Consider the following 22,337-nt stretch of genomic DNA (forward strand, 5'->3'; position numbering starts at 1 on the left):
ATGTGTTCTGATGAACCCTAGGGTTCCAATAAGGAGTGACAGGGCTTTGGAGAGTTAGTAGAGATGCAAGAGTAAGCCAGTTATGCTTTTTAAAATCTTTAATTATATTTATATCCAACCAATAGTATTATGACATCCAAGATTGTCGCAGAATATCATTGTATCTGTTTGTCAACAAAACAAATAAGAAAAACGAAGTTTCTATAGCAATAAATTTATTTTAAAAACATATTATGCCGATAGACATACTCTCACAAACAGAGTGACAAATGAGTAACGAAAAGAAAGAATAAATACAAAATAATCGGCTTCAACATTAGCTTAAATATTCTTTAAACAGATAACGGATGAAGTCATGATCCACACGACAATGACCAACCGCAAATGAAAAGAAACTCGCCGATCCCCGCAGACCATGACGTTACTGACGTAAGTTTAATGCATGAGTCTGTCATCTTAAAGGACTGATGAAAATCGAACCTATAACCTTTTGTTATTTAATCAAGATAAAAAGCAACCCTTTTAGCGTTTATTTATCCAACATATTTCCCATCCAACTTTACAATTCAAATTTTCCTGATTACCAGTCTTGACATTTTGCTTAGTTCTCTTACATTTTCATTTCTACAAAAACCATAGTTTAGCTTCATTTTCTACATTTGCATATACTAAAAACTAATTCAGAATTTGACAAGATGCTGCTACAGCCCTTCAAATACAACTGTTTGATATGAAATCTAATTTTAAAATTAATATTGATAAAATGATAAAATTTCATTTTTCTCATTAAATATTATCAAAATAATTAATAATTCTTTGGTTAATATAATCACAGTTTGGTTAATATAATCACTTTTAGTTTCACTACCAAAAAAAGAAAAAAAAATAATACAATAATAATAAATTGTAATTGCTACTATAGTTAACATTTAAATTTCATTTATTTACCAAACTTCATTTTTAATTATCAGAAATAACCAGTCTATATTCTTATAAATAGATAACTTATCAGTGTATTGGTTATTAATAGCAATTAAAGCTTATTATTGATAGTAAAAAGGACATATTTCATATATAGAACACATATATTATCATATATTAGAAATTTACCCTCGCCACTTCACTATTGGTGGCCTAATATTAGTTTTAGTAATAATTCTATTTAGAAAAAGTGAGACTGTTTTGTTTCCGAAACTGAGAGTCAGAGCTTGAAACAAGGTCTGCAATTGACAATTAGTATTTCAGTGCTCAACGGCAACAGTATTATAAACAAAAAAAGTTGAAAAAAAGGGGGAACATTTCTGATATATTATTTTTCATTTTAATGGCTTTTAATCATAATTCGTTATTAGAACCATGGAAACATAATGGTAACGTTATTTTAAGTTAAAATTATTATTACTTTATAATAAGTATGCTTCAGTTTTTCCTACATTCTTTTATGGATGCAGTCACTATAATGCTCTTTATATCACATCTGTTAAAATTTAAAAACTATGCATATTTTTTGTGAAATTGTTGGCAAGCAAACATTTTAGTCTAACTACATCAATTTCTTAGTAGTTTGAATAAGTCCAAACTCTTTGTAAATTTTGTGAATAACAAAGCATTTACTTCGTTGTAGTAGATTGAGAAACTATGAATATTACAAATTTTATTTTGTTTTTATTCTTATTAATTAAAACAAAGAAATTAATATTGTATTAAATACACACTTTGTCTAAAACAGTAAGTATTTGAAAAAAAAAAGTTACTTTTTTTAAAAATATTTATTTTACTAAGAACTTCATTATTCTAACTTCTATTTTCATAGGACGTGCCAAAATATGGAATAGTCAACTACCTGAAGTATATGCTTCTCTTCATGCATCTGATGGTTTCATGATTAATCTAACAGCTGTGCTGCTACAATTATGTAAACCATTTACTGAGCCATGTCATCCAAAATTATTCAAAATAAGTCCTTCCTATTGTTCTGCACCAGTATCAACTGATTCCAATAAAAATGGTGTTCACATTAAAAGTGAGTTTTATTTTGGGAGATGCTTATTTATTATCTTTTGCAGAGTATTTTAAACATATTCCGAAATTCACCAATGAGTTATTTTAGTTTTTCAAATTAGATATGAAAGATGGATGTACAACAAACAATCAAAACAAAATGGATGTAAATCAAAGACGAGATAGTAAAAGTCTACTGTGCAGAATCCTTTATAAGTGAATTAAGTAAAAGGAAATTGTAAAAACTAAAATATACAGAAGAAATAATAAAAATTTTTATTGCATGCCTCTTAACATGAAATTTGCAGTAAATTAATTAAGCAAATATTTTGAATTTTATTTTTATTTTTTTTTTTAAATAGTAGAAGTTATGAAATTACATTATTGTAGATGATTATATCTTGGAAATTACCAGAGACTTATTTGAAATTTTGTATTTTAACGATAAAAATTATGTTGATATGCATATTAGAAAAAAAAAGCAATTATTATTATTGCAGTTTTGTACACTTTATTTACTGATTTTTAAATTTTATTTTGTTGCCCTTTATAGCAGTTGCCTTTTGTATTTCCATAATATAACTTGCCATTCCATGGGAAAATGTGTTTGTTTTATCCTTATGAAGTTTATTTTATTAGTGCTGTAACAACTTGTACATAAACAGCTTTATGATGATACAGCAATATTCTTGAGAATTAAAAAAAAAAAAGAAATTTAAGTAAAAATTTTACTTTAATTATCAGTTTAACTACTACAATTTTAGATAACTAATATCTTCAGCAAGTAGCATATAAATTCCCTTTTGAAACTTGGGCATTTTGAAAGATTTTTCTTGTTATAAAACGATCAGGAAAGTAAGAAATCATTACAATAAACATTTTCCCACTTATGTAATTGAGTATTCATTAACAGATAATTTTATGCCAAATTCATGTATGAATACTTTTAAAATATTTGCATTCTCTTAAAGCATTAACTCTGTTTTTTCACCTTAAGGCATCTCATCTGAAACCTGCCTCTTACCCAGAGATGAACCTATGACTGTAGAAGATGTGAAATACAATTTTATATCTGAAATATTTTTTGCCACCCACTATGCTTTTTGGATTGGATTTCATGTTGTGTATGATAGAATTCTGAAATTAAATCAGGAATTAGTGAGAACTCAAAGACTTTATGAAGAAGCCCGATCACAAGGAGGAGAATCTTCTGAAATAGTTCAAAGAATCAAAGAAAATATGGAAAAGGGTAAATATTTTTACTTTTGTTATATTAAGGATTTTATTTAGTTGCCATTCGTATTGAAATATCAGGGTTCCCACGGTCCTTGAGAGTCCTTGAAAGTCCTTGAATTTTTTTTGCTAAATTTAGGTCCTTGAAAGTGCTTGAAAAACGTCTTAGGTCCTTGAGAAACTTGATAGGTCCTTGAATTTGTCCAATACTGCCGGCGGCCCTTTTTATAAAACACCCGCGGATCTTTATCGTTCTTTCTGTTTTGTTCCCGAGCTCTATCACGTGGTTTTTAACGCCACCGTTTCTAATCGGGCCTAGCGTCTTGGTGTCTGCCAAGCGCGCGGAGCACAGCAGACAATCAATGCGTTCGGGGCGAGACTCCACTTCATCTTCTGTCGCATATGCTTAGATCTTTTTTCTTATCAAAACTGGAATACTCTCGAATTTCGTAACAATATGTACCTTGTAGTTTTCAATAAATTTCCCGTTTTACCATCCGCACTTGTCCTTACGTTTGCGTCATTTCAAAACTTTATTGTAAAGCGTATTCGCAAAGGCCTGGCTTCGCATTTGTGTGATGTAGTTTAGACTAGTTATGCCTGGGAAGTGCTATTTTAATCCCCAATGGATGGATAATCAAGCTTATAAAGAATGGATTTTATCGATGCCCGGAAAAAAGTTCAGAGCCAAGTGCCGATTATGCATGAAGGAGATCGATATCGCGAAAATGGAAGAATCTGCTCTGAAATCACGCATCAAAGAAAGGTGAAACAAAAAGGCAGTCTCATGCCCTGAGTTCTCTTTTTCCAAAGACATCAACATCTAATTAATCTGGTGTAAATACTCCTTCAACATCGTGTGCCGCATGTGAAACAGAAACTAGTGGCCGAGGTAACATTGTCTTCTTATCTGGTCAAAAGGAATGTGCTTGATGCTGAAATTCTCTGGAGTCTGAAGTGCATCACTAGTAATTATTCATGTAACTCCTGTGAAGGGATTAGTAAATTGTTCTCCAAAATGTTTGCTGATAGCTGTATAGCGAGACAATTTTTTTGTAGTGCCACAAAGTGAGCCTATTTGGGCTCCTTTGGATTGGCACTATACTTCAAAGGGATTCTTATAAATGAGCTGAAGAATGTTGATTGCTACACTGTACTCTTTGATGAGACGTTAAATCAGTCTCTACAATCTAAGCAGAGGGACATTATGGTAAGGAATTGATAATAAAGTTTGCACTAAGTATCTTACCTCCCAATTTATGGGTCATGGAACTGCAGAAAATATTTTGTCCTCTTTTTACAAATGCATGGATGATGGTTAAAAAGCTCTCTAAAATACTTCAATTATCCATGGATGGACCCTATGTCAATTGGAAATTCTATTAGAAGCTTCAGTGTGAATTAAAAGAGAAATATTCCCACCAGGTCATATTCATTGGCAGTTGTGGATTACACATAACGAATAATGCTTTTAAACATGGTGAAAATGGGATATGTTCCTTCTAATTTTTATTTTCAGAAAGAATTGTTGCTGCATAACATTTAGAGAAGGTTGTGTAAATTATGGATGAATAATTTCAGAAACGATGTTTAATAGAGGAGAGGAGGGGATTATGGAATAGTCATGGAATATGGAATGCCTAAGATTTAGCTCTGTCTTTCATGCAGCCTTCACATGGAAATACACAGGATTAAAGGATTTCACCATTAACACCTCATTACCATTAGTTATAGATTGTGCTGAAAATGATTTTGTGAATTAATATGTAAAATCAGTAGGGTTGTTTTTAAAAAAATATAAATTTTAGTCCATAATACATATACTCTCTTCTCTCTATATAGGCAAAGCATTTAGGTATTATATTTGAAATTAATTATTGCCACAACAAGCATTGTTGCTTCTAGTAAAATAGAAGAGAATAATTTTTAAAATTGGTCTTAGATTAAGGTCCTTGAAAATTTTGTTGAGGTCCTTGAAAAGTCCTGGAAAGTCCTTGAATTTCAATCTCATCATAGAGTGGGAACCCTGAATATTTATCGGAGGGTTTGTAGTTGTCCTGATAATATTTTGGATACTTACGTACTATCCCTTTGACAAATGAATAAGTTTCATTTAAAATGTAAAACTTGTAAGCTTTCCAGTGCAAATGCTATGGCTTAGCCTTTTTTTTCATGTTCTGATAGCTTTACAGCATTTTCTTTACAACTTACTAATATTATAAATTTAGGGAGTATAAATTCTTTCAAATTTGTTGCTTAGTTCTTTTTATAAATACCTTAGACTTTGACTTAAATGTTGGGTAGCTACAAAGAGCAGGGCACATCGACCAAAGGTCTATTGTACCCAAACCCTAAATCATGATTAACAAGAAAGCTTTATAGCTGAAATGAAGTTCCCAAAACACGTGACAGGAATGTCTTGCAGTTCCCAGGCTTTAATGCAATGTTGCCCCTAAATGCTCAAATCTTTGAGCAGAATTGACCTCATAATCACAAAGTATACGTCGTGAAGTCTCCTCTTCAAGATGTCAACCTCGACAGAGAGAAATCAGATTCAGTACCCATTGTGTATAGGTGTCTTCTGAGGGTGCAGTGTCCAGTGAGAAGTGAGGGTGCAGTGTCCATCTTCCTCAAACTGTTCCTGTTTCGTTTAAGGAGCTCTTTTTGACGTACACTAGGACAGTCATGATTCAGCTCTTTAGCTTGTCTCTGACCATTCGAGTTGCGCCATTGCTCGTGAGCAATTTTTCCTTAGAGCTTGAATATAGATGCTCTGAATGATGTGGGACAGATTCCCAAGGCTGTATCAGGGCACAACCACCTAGAGTAGAAGGCCTGGGAGCTTGTTTGTGACGTCACGATCAGAAGGCAGAAAAGAGCGTTGCTGTTTTCTACCTTCAAAGTGATCAGAGGAGGTTGTGAAGATATGAGGATAGTCGATTCCTTATTAGTTTTATTCGATTTATTGTTTTTTCTTTCATTTTTATAAGTTAAAAATAAGAATCAAAATTTTTTATGATCTAAATAATTGTGTATATATAATCCTTGCCTTAAAATAATAAATTTAAAATGAGCCAAAAGACGGAAAAAATCATGATGAAAAATAAATAAATTAACTCAGTAATAAATCTTAGATTAGTTTTTAAAAATTTTTTTGGATTACTTTCATAAGATTTAATCCAAACCTTTTTTTACGAATAAATTTCTATTTTAAACTATTTTAAGAGTAGTCAATCATATTAAATAAATATCAATTGATTAAAAATAAAAATATTTTCCTAAGAATTGAAAATTATTACTTAACATTCATTGATGGAAACAAAATGTTATTGAAAAGAACACTTAAGAAAATAAAAGCAAATGTTTATCCTTTATAAACCTTTGAAATATTTATAGCCAATTTATATAATTATTCTGAAATTTTTTTACTTACTGCAGTAAATTGACAAATTAGCATCTGTCGGTCTAATTTCTTTCTATGTTCTTCTGTTTTACATACATGTGTTAAAAATGATTTTATGTGAGTTATTAAATAAGCTGAATCATTACTTTGATGATATAGACTAGAACATTATGAATGAGGTAATTAAGTATATGAAGATTAATTTTATCATAAAGTATAAGTATGCTTTAAAATAATGACACAAACATATATATAGAACAAAATCTTTATTTAAATCAGTGAAGAGAAAATATGTATACAAAAGCAAATAAAATTTTTAAAAATTTTATTTTCAAACATATATCAATTATTATATCATTACTTGCAATTTCAAGATTACTATACTTCTGAAGAAAACATTGTAATTGTCATATATTTTTAAATGACCAAATTTCCAAACATTTTATTTTAAAACATAACGCCATATGGCAAACAAAAATTTGGAACCTTGAAAATTTTTTATTTTATTAATATAATTTCATTATAATCATGCTTGCAAGTTGAGGAAAAAAGCCAAGATTGAAATTTTTTTCTGAATAAAATTTCCAACTTACCACCTCGACATACAAGACATATGCAAAATATCTAGAAAGCTTTACCATAATATATCCAATTTATATACTGAACAAAAAATATTTGTCAACCTCTTCCTTTAATAAAATAACAGAAACATAAAAAGTACACCAGTATAAATAATGAAAGCAATTTTTACTTATTAAATTATATCATTACTTGCGATTTCAAGATTACCACACTTCTGAAGAAAACATACTGTAATTGTCATATATTTTTAAATGACCAAATATCCTAACATTTTACTTTATCAATATAATTTCATTATAGTCATGGGTGCAAATTGGGAAAAAGGTCAAGACTGTAAATTTTTTCTGACTAAAATTCCCAGTATACCATCTCGACATACAAGACAGCAAAATATCTAGAAAACTCTACCATAATACATCAAATTTATATACTGACCATTATCTATTAATCTCTTCCCTTAATAAAATAACAGGAGCATAAAAAGTACACCAATATAAATAATGAATGAAATTTTTACTTATTAAATTATATCATTACTTGCAATTTCAAGATTATCACCAGTATCTATACTTCTGAAGAAAATATATGGCAAATGTCATATATTTTTAAATGACCGAATTTCCAAGCATTTTATTTTAAAATATAACCCCAGAAAGCAATCAAAAATTTGGTAAAAAAAATTCATGGATAATTCAAAATATCTGCTTACATACTGTATTTTACCGTGTATGCTAATGAAACAATCTTTTACGAAAATGCTGACAGTTGATAAAACTGTTAATATACTGTAAAAGCAAAACAATAAATTACTAATGATTGTACAGCAGGCTGTATAGCCCTACATTTTATTTTAAAACATAACCCCAGAAGGCAAACAAAAATTGGCTAAAAAAATTTCATGGATAATTCAAAATATTTGATTACATACTGTATTTTACCGTCCATGTTAATGAAACTATCTTTTTTGAAAATGCTGATAGTTGATAAAACTGTTAATATACATGTAAAAATATAACAGTAAATTACTAATGATTGTATAGTAGTTATTAAATACTTTATCATATATGAACCATTCAAATTACCCGACACTTTTGCTCTGGTAACAACATATTTTAAAAACTTGTTGTTTATTCGAAGGAAGAAAATGAAAAAGGATAGTAAATTAAATAAAATATTGAATGAAATGCAGAAATTTCTATACATAATCTAAAATATTCCACTTACTTTTTAAATACCATTCTATACTTTAAATTAAATCTGGAGTTAAATAAATTGTCAACTAAATTTTCCTTTTCGAAAAAAAAAAAAAAACACAAATATCTCGTACTTATGGAACTTTGAACTATATTTAGAGGATGATAAGAAATATATACTAGCGAAAACAAAATTGTAGTTTTCTTATGAGATGTACCACAAAATATAATGTAAATAATGCAAGTAGTTGCCTTACATCACCCAATAATTAAAACTAAGTTAAGTTTTAAAAGTAAACAAGAAGTTCATGAAAAAAAAGACTATTATTTACAATGCAGTTTTAAAACTTTTAAACATTTTAGATTAAATTGAAGCTTTTAATTCCTATGACCTTCCTATTATTTATTTTACAATTTATGATAATAATTAAATATTTATTTTTAAAAGTCTTGACGTAATTAATCATTTTACAATAAACAATAATAATTATATATTTATTTTTAAAAGGGGTGATGAAAAACAATCTACTTTTGGAAAGCAAAAGTGATAATCCTTGTTAATTTAAACATTACAATAAATCTTTAGAAATTTAAGCAAATATTCTTAGTTAAAAACAAATTATAAATATTTTTTGCATAAATGAATCACATAACAATAGCTGCAGCTGTGTGTCTTGTAGAAACCAAGATACTGACTTTTTAAGATTATCATCATAGTTCCCTGGGCACAAGATAAAGCAACAAACTTAAAACCATGCTTGATGCCTGAAAAATAAACAGACATTAAGACTCATGGCTGAAACTAAAATATTAATTTATCAACATCTACCTTAATTTGTCATTGGAATAATGAAAATCAAAAAAAAAATTGTTTTACTTCCCAAAAAATATGTAAAAATTTTTTTCTTAGTTATTCGAATTCTTAAATAAATTTTCTTAAGTTTTGGTTAACATAAATGAAGTTCTGCTACATATAGTTAACAATCTCTAAAATAAGCGTTCAATGAAATAATTTATTTACTAAAATTTTCTTGATTCCAAATACTTCTTCTAAAAGTATTTTAACAGCACGCAAGAACTATTAGTAAACAATGACACCAAACCTTGATATAGTATTAAAAACTAATATTTTTATCCCCAAATATTGGTACATTTAGAAATTCTTCTATATTAAAATTCTTCTCAGGCATATTAGATTTAGTAGCTAAATATCAACAAATGTAAATTCTATCAATATTCATAAGCTAAACATATCTGGTACTTTTTACTAAAATGTGTTTAAATTTAATTACTAAAATTAATATATTTTAATATGCATTCTATAAATCTATAATTCAAACATACTGCAATGTATAATTTATAAATTAAGATATATCACAATTCTAGGGCTATTTAAAATCTTGAGCAGAAGCACAATAAATATTGTACTAACAATTTCTAAGTCCATTTCAATCGCTTAGTTTCATTTAAGATGCTTTAGCTCATGAAGTATGAATAAAAAACACAATCGAATGCTTTTGTAATTTTATATTTGAATACTAAATTAAGTTATTTCATAATTCAAATGCAATTAGATCAGGTAACACGTATAAATACATTAGAGACTCAAATAACGAGTCACAACATAACAACAATTAAAGTTAAATTAAATACGTAGTTTCAATCTGAATTCAAACTTAATTTACAACATATTAGAGATAAATATATTGTTATCAAACATAACACTTTAGTAAAATAAAAATAGCATCTTTTACTTACTTCGATATCTCTTTAATCAAACTTTATATGTTGACAACATTCATAGTAAAGTAATAACGTTTACGTCCAGGAATGGCGTTCTCACCGAGGAGCTACCCGCCTACAGACGCTACCTTCTGATCGTGACGTCACGGGGTTGAAATCGCTCAGCCAGCAGGCCTTGACCTTCTAGTAGGTGTTGATCAGGGCCCCGAAAAGTCGCACTAGAGCCAGCCCATGCTGCTTCATCAGCCAGCTCATTTCCAAGAATAATCACCTTTATGCTTTTTCTATTTAGTTTAATTTTCTTAAAATTTTTAATTTCTCTGAATGATAATCTTTAATAAGCAGCATTCTTTTTCATTAAAAACTTTCTTACTCCCTTAATAAACTTTTAAATTTGTCTAATGCTGTTTGAATTGAGTAAAGGTAAAGGTAATTCTGATTTTGTTATATTTTTAGGCATGACAAAGTTTCTAACCTATCGCACAGCATTGCTAGTGCCAGAAACTTTAGATTTAATGTTGAAGTTTCATCTTTCTACTGCTACATGGTTGGTAAATGTTGCTACGAGTGAAGAACTGAGTGTGTATAAAACCATGAAGTTTCCTCCTGTCGATGAAACATCATGCAATTTATCCTATGTTCCTGAGTTTGTCATTGAAAATATAATTGATGGCACAATATTTTTGAAAAGGTTTAGTTCCAAAAATTTTGAGGTGAGTTGATATATTATTTTCCTTTTAAATTTAATGTTATTCTGTTTTATTCCCCCCCCCCCAGTATATTCATATATTTCGCTTATTAAGCAAATAAAATTATTTATTTACTTATGTAACTTGCAATTTTAAATGTAAACACTGTCGGGTAAATGGCAAATTTAAGTAATTTTGCTACTAGTCAATTGTAGAACTGGCCACTTTTTTAGAAATTGAAAATTTTGAGCAATTACAAAAACTGTTTATTAATTATGTAAGCACAAAACATTTCTTTTGAAACTTTTCTCGAAATTTGATAAACATTACGAGGTTAATTCCTAAAATGAAGAAAACTTTAAGAAGCAGGCAGGAGTAAGTTTCAGAGTATTATAAAGCGTTTATAACAGGGTTGGCAGGTTTTTGACATGTGACAGTTTTTGACAGTTTAAACCATGGTTTAAACCGTCACGTCAAAAACCTCACTGTCGAAAATGTCAAAAACCTATATTCATATGTGAAATTTAATTAATACATAAAATTTATATATTTTTTAAAGGATAGTGTTTCTAAATATGTTCTAGAAAAAATAAATTTTAAATTTTGAAGAAACACTTATATTTTGAATAGTAACCAAAATCTTGTACTTTTGAAAACTCACATCTTTTGTAATATTATGTATATTCATTTTCATGTGTTATTGAAAACCTGCAGTGATATTATTAAGAAATTTATTTATAACCAAATTTAGTGTATAGTATAGATTATACTAAAAATTAGACATTTTTAAAAATAAACATTAGCAGTTTTGTACTTTAGACATCTTCTTTTAAAGAAAAATCTTCTTAATATTCTTTTAAATCTTCTTAATAATCTTTTTAACATAAGACAATACAAATTTAAGTGCTTTCTGTTAAATACACAGAGTAGTTAGTGTCGATTTACAGTATATTCAGCCTATTCATTTACTATGCTGAAAATTTAGTTTATCCAAATACTTGTGAATTTCATTTTGCTGAATATGATATAGTTTTGTTGAATATCTAAATATTCAGATGTTGAATTATTACTTCTTGCTTTCAAGATATGCATTATTTGTATTCTTAATACAAGTGGAGAAAAAAAAATTAAGAGATAAAAATTGTTTTAAAATGATAAGTGTAATAATTATAAATAAATGTAATAAACAATATGAATTATATTTATCATTATTCATAAATATAACTACTTTTAAATTCAAATTAACATACTGGATAATAAAGATATTCGGTATAACATTAAAATTTTTTTTTATACACTTGTATCAAGTTTGTATTTATACAACATAACTTGTAAGTTCCTTATAAATATTAGTTATATGTTCCTTATATGTCAAAAATGCATAATAATAAACTTTTAATTTTCTTAAGTATCAAAAAGAAGAAAAAAATTTTTTTAAATATAAATATTTAAACAATTTTTGTGCAAAATTTTTCTGCACGTGCATTTGAATATAAATTTCTGAGATTTTAAATCTGTTATTTTACCTTAATTTTAATTAAAAAATATTCTAAAACCTGCTGATTACCTATAGTATAATTAAATTTCAATATAATGCATGGCAACTGTTGGTAGTTTTGAAGTTTATATATTTTCTTGGCAAACTTCAGTTTTTGACATTTTTGACGGGTTTTTGACGGTTTAAACCAGTATTATACCCTTGTCATGTCAAAAACCACTTTTTGACGTCAAAAACCCAACCCTGGTTTATAATAATTCAATGTTTATTACAAAAATAATAATGAATTGCACAGGCCGCAATTTTGCAATGAAGTGTGGGGATTGGCAGACAATTTTTAAATCACAATTTGTATACTTAACCCGCCTGTGGAAACCATTAATTTTGCTCTTTATTGTCACATGTATATAGTTTTTAAAAAGGTTATGAATGAAAGAAAAGAGTAATGTCTATGATAAATAAAAATAATAATTTTGACTATAAAAAGTTTAAAACGCTTTCATAATTTCTTTACAATAATTTTGTAATTTGTAAATGCACAAATAAAGTCTAAATTTTTTTTATTCATTCATTATTAAAAATTTTTTTATTCATTCATTATAAAAAGTTTTTTTTATTCATTCTTTATAAAAATAATAGACATTGAAATTATTTTTTTAGGCATACATATTTATAGATTGTTTTTTTTACAGATATCTAATTTATTTTACTGATTTAAAGATTTTTCTTATGTTTTCAGCATTTTTGATAATATTCATTTATAAAGTTGAGGGAAAGAGTCTTTTATACACCTTTTAATCTGTTAGAAGTTGTTTAAAATGCTCCTAAAATTATTAAGTTACTAATGTATTTAAAACACATTAATTTCATTATGAGAAATAATTTTTAGATATTGTTAAAAGCTTTATCATCTCTTACAGTGCAAACTTATTTTTCATATAAATTAACAACATTGTTTAATCTAAAATAGTAGAGTAAAGCATTCCTGAAATAGCTATTTGTCAGTCAGATGAGTCACAGAGGTTAAGGGTTCACAGTTTCAAGACCTATATCATTATGATGAAAATGTGATCAGAATTAAGCACCAATAACTTAACTTCCCAGGCAAGCTGCTAACCATTGATCTGAAGTTGGATGAACTTCAGGCTGCCACTGGGGAATGCTAAGCTGTGTTGAGTAGAAATTTTCAAGTTAATAAAGAAAAAGAAAAAAAATTGTGCTAAATACAAAATAGCAACAGTTAATAGTTTGTTATAAAGCATACTCTTTCTTTTCTTATTTGAATTATTAAGACTTTTGTGAAAATTCAGCCCTTGATGTATATGCAGCCTTATATAGGACAACTAAGACTTTGACGATTTGTCTCAGTTTTTTTTTTCCTTTTGCGTTACATTGAAAATCAAATTAGTATTCGAAAATTTTAGTTTTATAGCTTTTGTCTAATTTTTTTGCAGCTAATTTCTGAAATATTTCTGTTTACAACTTTCTGTGATGCTGTCTTTAATTATTTCTCATTTTTTCCCCCTTCTTTAGCTTGCTGGACCACAATTAGATCACTTTATGACTATGATTTTAATTTTTATGGGTAGTCCAGAACGAGTTAAAAATCCTCATTTACGGGCTCATTTAGCTGAGATGCTGGAATCTTTGATGCCTTCTAATGAAAATGAACCTAGTACTCTGTTATCAAGGTAGTACTTTTTTAAACTGATAGAGAAAATGTTTATATTTACCATTTTATTTTTACAGGGATACAGAACTTTTATGCGTGTTGTTTAAAGGGTAAATGACCCACGTAATCAGTTGTGTAGCGATACCCTGCAAGGGCAGCGCACGAATCAGAAATAATACACTATATGTATGGGAGTGCACAACCTGCTACCCGCTAGCTGTTGATGTGTGGCCTATGGTAGTACTTGAACATAATAAAAAAATTATTATTGTAATTTTTTTTTTGAAAAAAAAAAAGCAAAAAATTTGAAATTTTTAATTACACATTTAAGTTTTTGCCACACCAAATCTAAATCAATGTAGTTTTTCGATAATTTTTTTGGAGTTTATCACTACGAATTTCCAAAGTTTTAAAAATCCCAATATTTTTCATTTGACAAAATTATGATGCCTGTATTTCAAGTTTTAGCAATTACTTATGAAGCTCTTTACTTGAGTCTTATTTCATAATTTACTCAAGTGACCTTTCGATGGTGTTTTAGGAGGTTATTGTCAGATTTTCACGAGGTTCTTAAAATTCTGATCTTTTTAATATGATATTATAGCAACTCGTGAATTTCGAATCCTGTAATTAGTAATCACATTTGACATGCTTTATTTGTCGATTTTATTGTAAATCCAAGCTATTTGTTTATTGCATTTTTGCACTATGTATTTCGACATAGTTTGGAAAATCGCGATATTTTTAATACGCATTAATATGGATAATAATTTTTTTTATTTTTTCCTTTTTTGTATTAAATTTTGTGAACTTTTAAGTATATTTTTCATAGTACTTGTCAAGTAATTTTTCTTTGTGAATTAATGTAGATTTTGCATAGATTTTATTTCAACAGAGTTTAAATTAATATATTATAATCTTAACATAAACATTAAAATATTATAATTAAAATATTAACATTTTAAATAACTTTCAAACCTAATGGATTTTTCTTAATGAATAGTTTTATAAATCGGAATCGCCTGAGTTTTATTTTCTGATTAGAAAATTGGGGTGGAATTTACATTTATTAAGTTAAATTTCAGAATTAAATCTTCGACAATTTAGGGTCTTCTTATGAACAGGAAATAAAATTTTTCACAGGCAATCCATTGCTTATACAAAACATATGTGAAGTTCTGATAAAAGTTATAGGAAACACTTTTAGTATTATTGCTACTAAATTACAGTATGTTATAGAAGAAAATATTGATTCCCAAATTTTTTTGGGAGCCAATTTCGGTCATTTTAACTTGAGAGAAAGAAATATTTGAAGTAGAAATTTCCATTAGTGAATCTTGTTATTTTTACCGTGCTCCAGTAACAAGTGTTAATGTTGAACAAAGTTCCTGATATTAAAATGTGCTTTCAGGCAATATCTGTTCTTGCAGTTTTAAAAAGTTTGATAATACAATGCAATTCTGATAATCTTGGAAATTGTCTCTAAAAAGTAATAACTTGTTTATCTTTTTGAGGTTATCATTTTATTTATAAATTTATTTTATTTTTCATAAAATACTAGTTACATTTTATAACTTCAAAAAAACTAATATATAAACATTTTTCGGAAAGTTTAAAGGACATTTAAGGTTATTTTTGCTGGTATTTAAAGTCTTTCCTTGTATTTTTTTAAAGAAATTTCAGGTCATCAACATCTTAGACCCGGTTATTATCATGTTCTTTTTGACATGCATGTTATAAATACAAATTGAAAAATAAAATACAAAACATTTAACTTCTGCTCATAATATATTATGACTAACCTTGGAAATATTACAGATTTTTTAATAAAGTTACATACACCAAATATTCCCCTATTTGTAAAATCATCAATGTAAATATATATATATATATATACATATATGTACATGCATATATATATATGTGTGTGTTTATTCAATATAAAGAAAAAATTGTGTAATTGAAGAATCTCTAATAATGCCTAATTAAAGAAAAATTGTATTATGTTAAAATAAAAGCATAACTTGTGTTCTCAATTGCTTTACTTTATTCACTTTCAGTGGTATTTATCGTGAAAAGTTGTTCACTTCTCATCATTTTGTGTCTGAAATGATTCCTACATTATTGAAAGTTTTTGTAAGCATTGAGAGTCATAGTGTTGCCTTTGAACAAAAGTTTCAGTATAGACGGCCTATGTATATAGCTCTTGATTATTTGTGGAATTTTGATGTCCATAAGATGAAAATGAAGGTAAGAGTTTATTTACTTTTTCTTATTTAGTTACAAATCTAAATTATAGTTTATTATTTCATTTTTTAAAATTATTCTTATTTTTCCATTAATTTCAACAAAAGCTTCTGCAAAAAAACTTTTTTGTTACATCGATAACTTTTAATTTTTCAAACAAGTTTTGTAAAAGAAAAAGAATAAATTCTAACAACTAAATTTAATCTTAGGCTTTTTTAGCTACCTTTTTATTTATTTAAAGAAAAAAAAATTTAATAGTTGATTTTATTCTGCTTGTAATCAAAGCTCTTTGGTCATTGTCAGTTAAAAAAGCTGATGTGCTCAATAATTGTTTAAGGCAAACAGGTTTTTCTGGGAACTTTCTTTTCTAAATTTTTTAATGCCTGAATTCAAGTTTGTGTTGCATACATTTTGACAATTCCTGGTCAGAGATTTTCTACAAAACATAAAAGATAGTGCAAAATTAAAAGGAATAGTTAAAAAGATGTGATGCATCGCATTTTTTCAAAAGTATTGTACCGAACAGTTTTAGATTTCCTATTTAGTTGATGAACATTTTAACCTTTCCCTTATGGCCGGTACAACATGTGATGGTAGAACATGTTACAAACTACAATATAATGCAGATCGACAGAAATAATTGTAATATTTTGACTGAGTTATAATTTATGTAAAAATCAAAAACTATTCTCGCACTTTCCTTTTTTTATGATAAAAGTCACTGTATTTGTAATAATTTTTTATCATATTAGTTAGTCTAAATTTTATAACAAGGTTTTATTCTATTAATCAGGCATAGGATTCTTCTTATTTTTGTCAGATTTTACAATTTTCTAAACTTTGTACTGATCTGTTTAAACAAAAAACTGTCCTTAAAAAATTTAACTTTTGTTGATATGTTCAAGAATATGCAATCTACTTAGCCTTTTCCTCCCTTAATTTTCCAACATAAAAATGTAAAAATAGTTCTGTTAAAATAAAATTATTTCATCCAAGTTTTTGGAATGGTGCTCCATGGTCTAAAAAATGCAAAAAATAAACGTTAGCTTTCAGATCTAGGTTTTAAAAAAATTTGCTGACTTAATGATGAGTAAATTGTTGATAAAATGTATGTTATCCTATGTAAATCTTAAAAATTGCAATGAAGTTACCCGAGAGAAATATATCTGTTTTGACAAGATATAGATTTGAGTTTTTGTCATCAACCATATAAAATGGGTTGTTCTCCCACAAGAAACAAGTCTTTTTAAAAAATGGTTAAATTTATTCTATCTAAATTATTAATTTAGTCTACCTAAGTAGTTTTTTTTTAAATGAATAAAAACAATTTGTTTCTTTTACCTAGGTATAAATATTTAAAATTAATTTCACTAATTTACATTTCTTTTAAAAATTAATTTATTCTAACTCTATCATTCTTATTTCTAAACCTGTTTTTAAATGTTTCCGCCATGATTTTTTTGTTTTTAATAAGAGGTGAAAAAGATAAAAGAGAAAAATAATTTTTAACACTAGAAAGACTGAAACTTAGTGTATACCTATATTGCCCAAAAGCAGTCAAAATGACTGGATTGTGAAAGAATAAATAATGCGTAAAGAAATTTTTTTTAAATTAATTATATAAATTTTTTATATTATTTACAGTTATATAGCAAATTATTAGTAAATATTAGCAATAAAAAAATTATATGTTGTACAAAAAGTCATAAAATCCTAAGAAATTGTGTCATTATATACATCATTGTTTTTTTAATTGAAATTAAAAAACAGTCAAAATGACTTCTTTGGGCAATCTAGTGTTAAAGAAAAAGGTAATCATGTAGATTTAAATTCTTATAATATTCTTAATTTACTGGATTGAAAACTTAGATAAAATATACTTAAATAACTTATAATAGTAATTTAGTTTTTTTAATTTGCTGTTATAAACTTTGGTGTTTCTTTCTGGAAATTTTTTTTTGTTTTAGATAGATGTCTATTTGTTTTATTTCACATTTTTTATGCTTAGTTAAATTTAAAAAATTAAATGAAAATACATTTTAGCTCTGAAATGAATTAGTTTCTATTCAAGATTAATTTTTTTTAAAGCTAAAGTTATTTAGGCCTTTTATTTTACCTTTTTTTATTTCTTGTATATGAAGTTTACATGCTTTTTACTTTGCTTTGTGATAAATACATTACGATTTTTTGAAGCTTTAGTAACCCAAACGCTATGTTTGGACTAACACCTAAGATGTATAACTCATTGCTATTATACCATCTATCCAAGACTTACATAATTTCCAGCAATAAGTTTCTTCTTGCATTTTTCACTGAAAAAGAAACAAAACTTTATGATCTTTATTTTAAAATTACTAACAAATCGTAGACAATGATTTTCTTTGATTTTTGAACTTGCATTGTTACTTTTTTAGGAGCTGGCTGACACAGCTGAGAAAAATATGGAATCTCCCCATCCTCCATTATTTTTACATTTTATAAATCTTTTGATAAATGATGCCATTTTTCTACTGGATGAAGCTTTAACAGTATGATTTTTTTCTTTTTAATTGAAACTATCTTCGATTTTTATTTATTAAAAAAATAATTTTTATTTTTTTCCTAGTATATGAGCAAATTACGTGAAATCCAACAAGCAAGAGATAGTGGGTCCTGGCAGTCTATGTCTTCAGACCAACAACAGCGAGAAGAAGGGGATTTCCAACATATGGGTCTACTTGCAAAGTTCCACAATGTTATGAGTAATGAAACAATTAATACACTTCAGTGGCTCTCCCAAGAAATTAAATCCATATTTTGCCATCCAACTATCGTTGACCGAATTACAGCTATGCTTAATTACTTTTTACTTCATTTAGTAAGTCTTATTTTTTTCGTTCATTATATAGTATTAGTAATTCTAATATTACACTAATAGTTAACATTACACTAACAAGTGTTATACACTGTCATTTTGTTTTCTTGGTTAGAAAAGACATACTTTATTAAAATAAAAGATGGTATCTTATTGAAGAAAAAATGTGAATAGTTTAGAATTAAGGCTCATAATCAGATTTTAGAGCTTATATATCATAGCATGTCTTTTTATTTGAAGCATTATTTTTTATTACTGGTTTTTCTTTTAAAGAAATATTATTGTTCTCTATTTTGAAAATATATTTATTAAATAATATGGAATTATGGTGTCCTCCTTTACTTGAAAAAAGTTGTATCTAATTCAACATTTGGTATAATTTTATCGTTAAAAATTTTTCAATTACTTTTTTTTGTCCGTGTGAAAATATAATTGGACGTTCCTTGGTCAAAGTTATTAATTTCAATGAAAGTTATAAGAAGGATAAATTTCCGTAACATTTTAGATTTATATAAAAAATATTTTATTGAGTTGAGTGGAATTTGTTACACGATTAGAATAAGAAGAAATATACTTAATAAATGTTAAAAAATATATGGGGTGTGGAAAAAAAAACAACATACGAGCAATTTTTAATATAACTTGATTAAAAATAAATAAATTAACAAAATATAACAGCACAATAAATTTTAATAGCATACAAATGAAAAAGATATTAGTTAACTTTTATTCTTATGTAATAACTTTCGATAGTTTTTTTTTTTCCTTTACTGCACCAAAAAAAAAAAAATAATAATTAATAATAAATAAAATTTATCATATATAGGTAATAATTCTAATCAACTAAAAATAATTTTCTTATAATAAATATTTTATCGAATTCATGAGTTTACTTTCTTCTGAGCCACGTTTTTCTAGGTTAGAAATGTCTTAGTTAAATTCTCTGCCATTATTTAAAGCTGGGTCTCAGGAGGCTGCATATTTTGAAATTGCTTTATAATACACAAATAGTTAATAATGTATAAATTTATTAATGCATGGGAATAAAAAAAACTAAACTGTGTATAAGCTTTTTAAATTTACATTTTTGTCAATTACCAGTTAAAAATCTTTTGTAGTTGGGTGCGCTTTTGTTTATGCATGGAAAGAGTTCAAATTTTTTTATATTTGGTGTGCACTACAGCTTTATGCTACCATCAGAAAAAATACACAAATTTATTATTTTTTTTGTCAGTTTTCTTGCAGTAGTAAGTTTTAACTCGAGCAATCTTTCTAATTTATTTTCACCATTAAAAATTATCAATAAATAGAGGATTTATTTTAGAAATAAGATATATAATATATATTGTAGAGGAATGCATTTTTTTTATAGGTTGGACCTCAGAAAAAGAATTTCAAAGTAAAGGATCTGAAAGAATATGAATTTAAGCCCCAGGAGCTTGTTCGTGATATTTGTCGTATTTACCAAAATTTAGGTGCTTCAGATGATGCATATGCTGAGCGCTTTTGTTGTGCAGTTTCGAGGGATGGAAGATCATACACTCAAGATTTATTTCCTCTTGCTCAAGTAGTGCTCAATAAAATTGGGCAGGGCGGTATTGGTGCTCAATTAGAACATGTTGCCAATAAGGTTCATGTGAGTACTCTTCTTTTTTATTTTTACATTTGGGCATCTGTTGTTACTATGTTCTCACATGTTATTATAATTTATTTTTTACATATTTACAATCCAGTATAGTAATTAATACTGCATAATGTAATCCAGTGACTGAAAATGATTATTAACAATAATTCCATGTCATTTTGTTACAATTGATGTTCAGAAATACTATACTAATGTGTTAAATTTTGGCAAATAAAAAAAAAGAATTTTCTTCTTTTAAATTTGTAATTTATGTTATTTTGAATTTAAAATTCCATTTTGGGTAGAGATGCAACTATTATATAATTAAAATTTAAATCACATTAATGTGCTTTTTTACTAATAGAATGATATAATTTTAAATTTCACTTTTCAAAAGGACTTAAGAGAACACTATACTGCCAGATAAATTTTTAATAACAAATTCTGTTTAAGCTGTTCTTTGATATTTTAAAATTAAAGTTCAGAGATAAGTGATTTCAGGTAAACCTAGAGTAAAACATGTAGTTCCAAAAGCTGAATAAATATTTTCAAATTGCTAACAAATTGTTGCTAGATAACTTCATCACTGAGTATTAATGTTTGAATTTCTTTTCTTTTTTTAGCAACTTGCTCTGAAGCAGCAGCAAGATGAGGAATTATTAGCTGAAGCTCCAGATGAGTTTTATGACCCTATTATGAGCACATTAATGAAAGATCCTGTGAAGCTTCCCTCATCTGGTGTAACTGTTGATAGAGCAACCATTGCTCGACATCTGTTAAGGTAATAATTTGTTCTCATTATTTCTTTTGCCAATATCAATAAGCCATTTAAAACAATCCAAAACTGTTATTAATTCTAAAAGTAGCTTGAAAGTCCCAGGATTCTCAATTTTTCTTTTTTAAAAATAATTCGATGTTTTGTTATATTTTTAAAGTAAGTTGACATGCAAACATAATGCCAAAAATTTCCAGTAACAGGGTGGCCAAAGAACAGGAAAATGGGAGAGAAAATGGAAAGGTCAGGAAATTTTATTAAAATACTCAAATAGAAGAGAAGTGAATGAATTTGATTTGAGATACATTGAAGTCCAACACTTTTTTTAAAGAAAAAAATATCTTCTATATCCAATAATAGGGCATAGTTAAAATATTAATAATAAAATTTATGACACCAAGTTATACAGAGATGCCAACTTGCTCCGGACAGCAAATATATATTTTAAAGTGGTAGTTTGTCAATTGTGATTCTTGGTTTAATAAATTCAATTTAGTAGAATTTTATCCACCACATTTCTAAATAATTCGTAGGCTTATATAATTCACCACTGAAGAGTACATGTCATGCTATATCTTTTAAAAAGCAAGCAAAAATAGTCAAATATTTGCAAAATTTACTTTGTAGTTATTTGCCGTTTTTTTAAATTATTTTGGCCTGTCCGGAGCAGTTCGCATCTCTGAGTCATAACATTAGTCTGGACAAGTCAAGACATTAATTTGGAAAAATAATGATCCCCCCCCCCCCAGAGTGTTTGTGGTCAACCTGAATAATTCATTTTGAAAATAGGGTTTTAACTAATTAATGGGTTCTGTTTATTTCA

At 27.3% G+C, this 22,337-nt stretch overlaps 1 protein-coding gene and 1 long non-coding RNA gene across 10 annotated transcripts in view; one reads left to right on the plus strand and one right to left on the minus strand.

Annotated features, from left to right (window-relative positions):
* The window catches only part of LOC107441297 (ubiquitin conjugation factor E4 A), a 45,906-nt gene that overhangs the window by 21,931 nt on the left and 1,638 nt on the right, over positions 1-22,337 (plus strand). For all 9 annotated transcript variants that reach the window (XM_087157362.1, XM_087157363.1, XM_087157370.1 and 6 more), the window contains exons 9-17: positions 1,814-2,023; positions 2,999-3,250; positions 10,612-10,868; positions 13,876-14,033; positions 16,075-16,264; positions 18,676-18,789; positions 18,867-19,118; positions 20,488-20,751; positions 21,363-21,520. In XM_087157362.1, the coding sequence (XP_087013488.1) occupies positions 1,814-2,023; positions 2,999-3,250; positions 10,612-10,868; positions 13,876-14,033; positions 16,075-16,264; positions 18,676-18,789; positions 18,867-19,118; positions 20,488-20,751; positions 21,363-21,520 (1,855 nt within the window). The remainder of the gene's footprint in view (positions 1-1,813; positions 2,024-2,998; positions 3,251-10,611; positions 10,869-13,875; positions 14,034-16,074; positions 16,265-18,675; positions 18,790-18,866; positions 19,119-20,487; positions 20,752-21,362; positions 21,521-22,337) is intronic.
* Positions 9,094-10,313, minus strand: LOC147815769 (uncharacterized). Its single transcript, XR_015431379.1, has 2 exons — positions 10,171-10,313; positions 9,094-9,177 (listed from the first exon to the last, which is right to left on the minus strand). It is a non-coding gene; the product is annotated as an uncharacterized LOC147815769 (long non-coding RNA).

The sequence above is a fragment of the Parasteatoda tepidariorum genome, chromosome 2 (assembly GCF_982258835.1).
Source record: "Parasteatoda tepidariorum strain Cologne lab strain chromosome 2, Ptep-v5.0, whole genome shotgun sequence".
Taxonomy (NCBI): domain Eukaryota; kingdom Metazoa; phylum Arthropoda; class Arachnida; order Araneae; family Theridiidae; genus Parasteatoda; species Parasteatoda tepidariorum.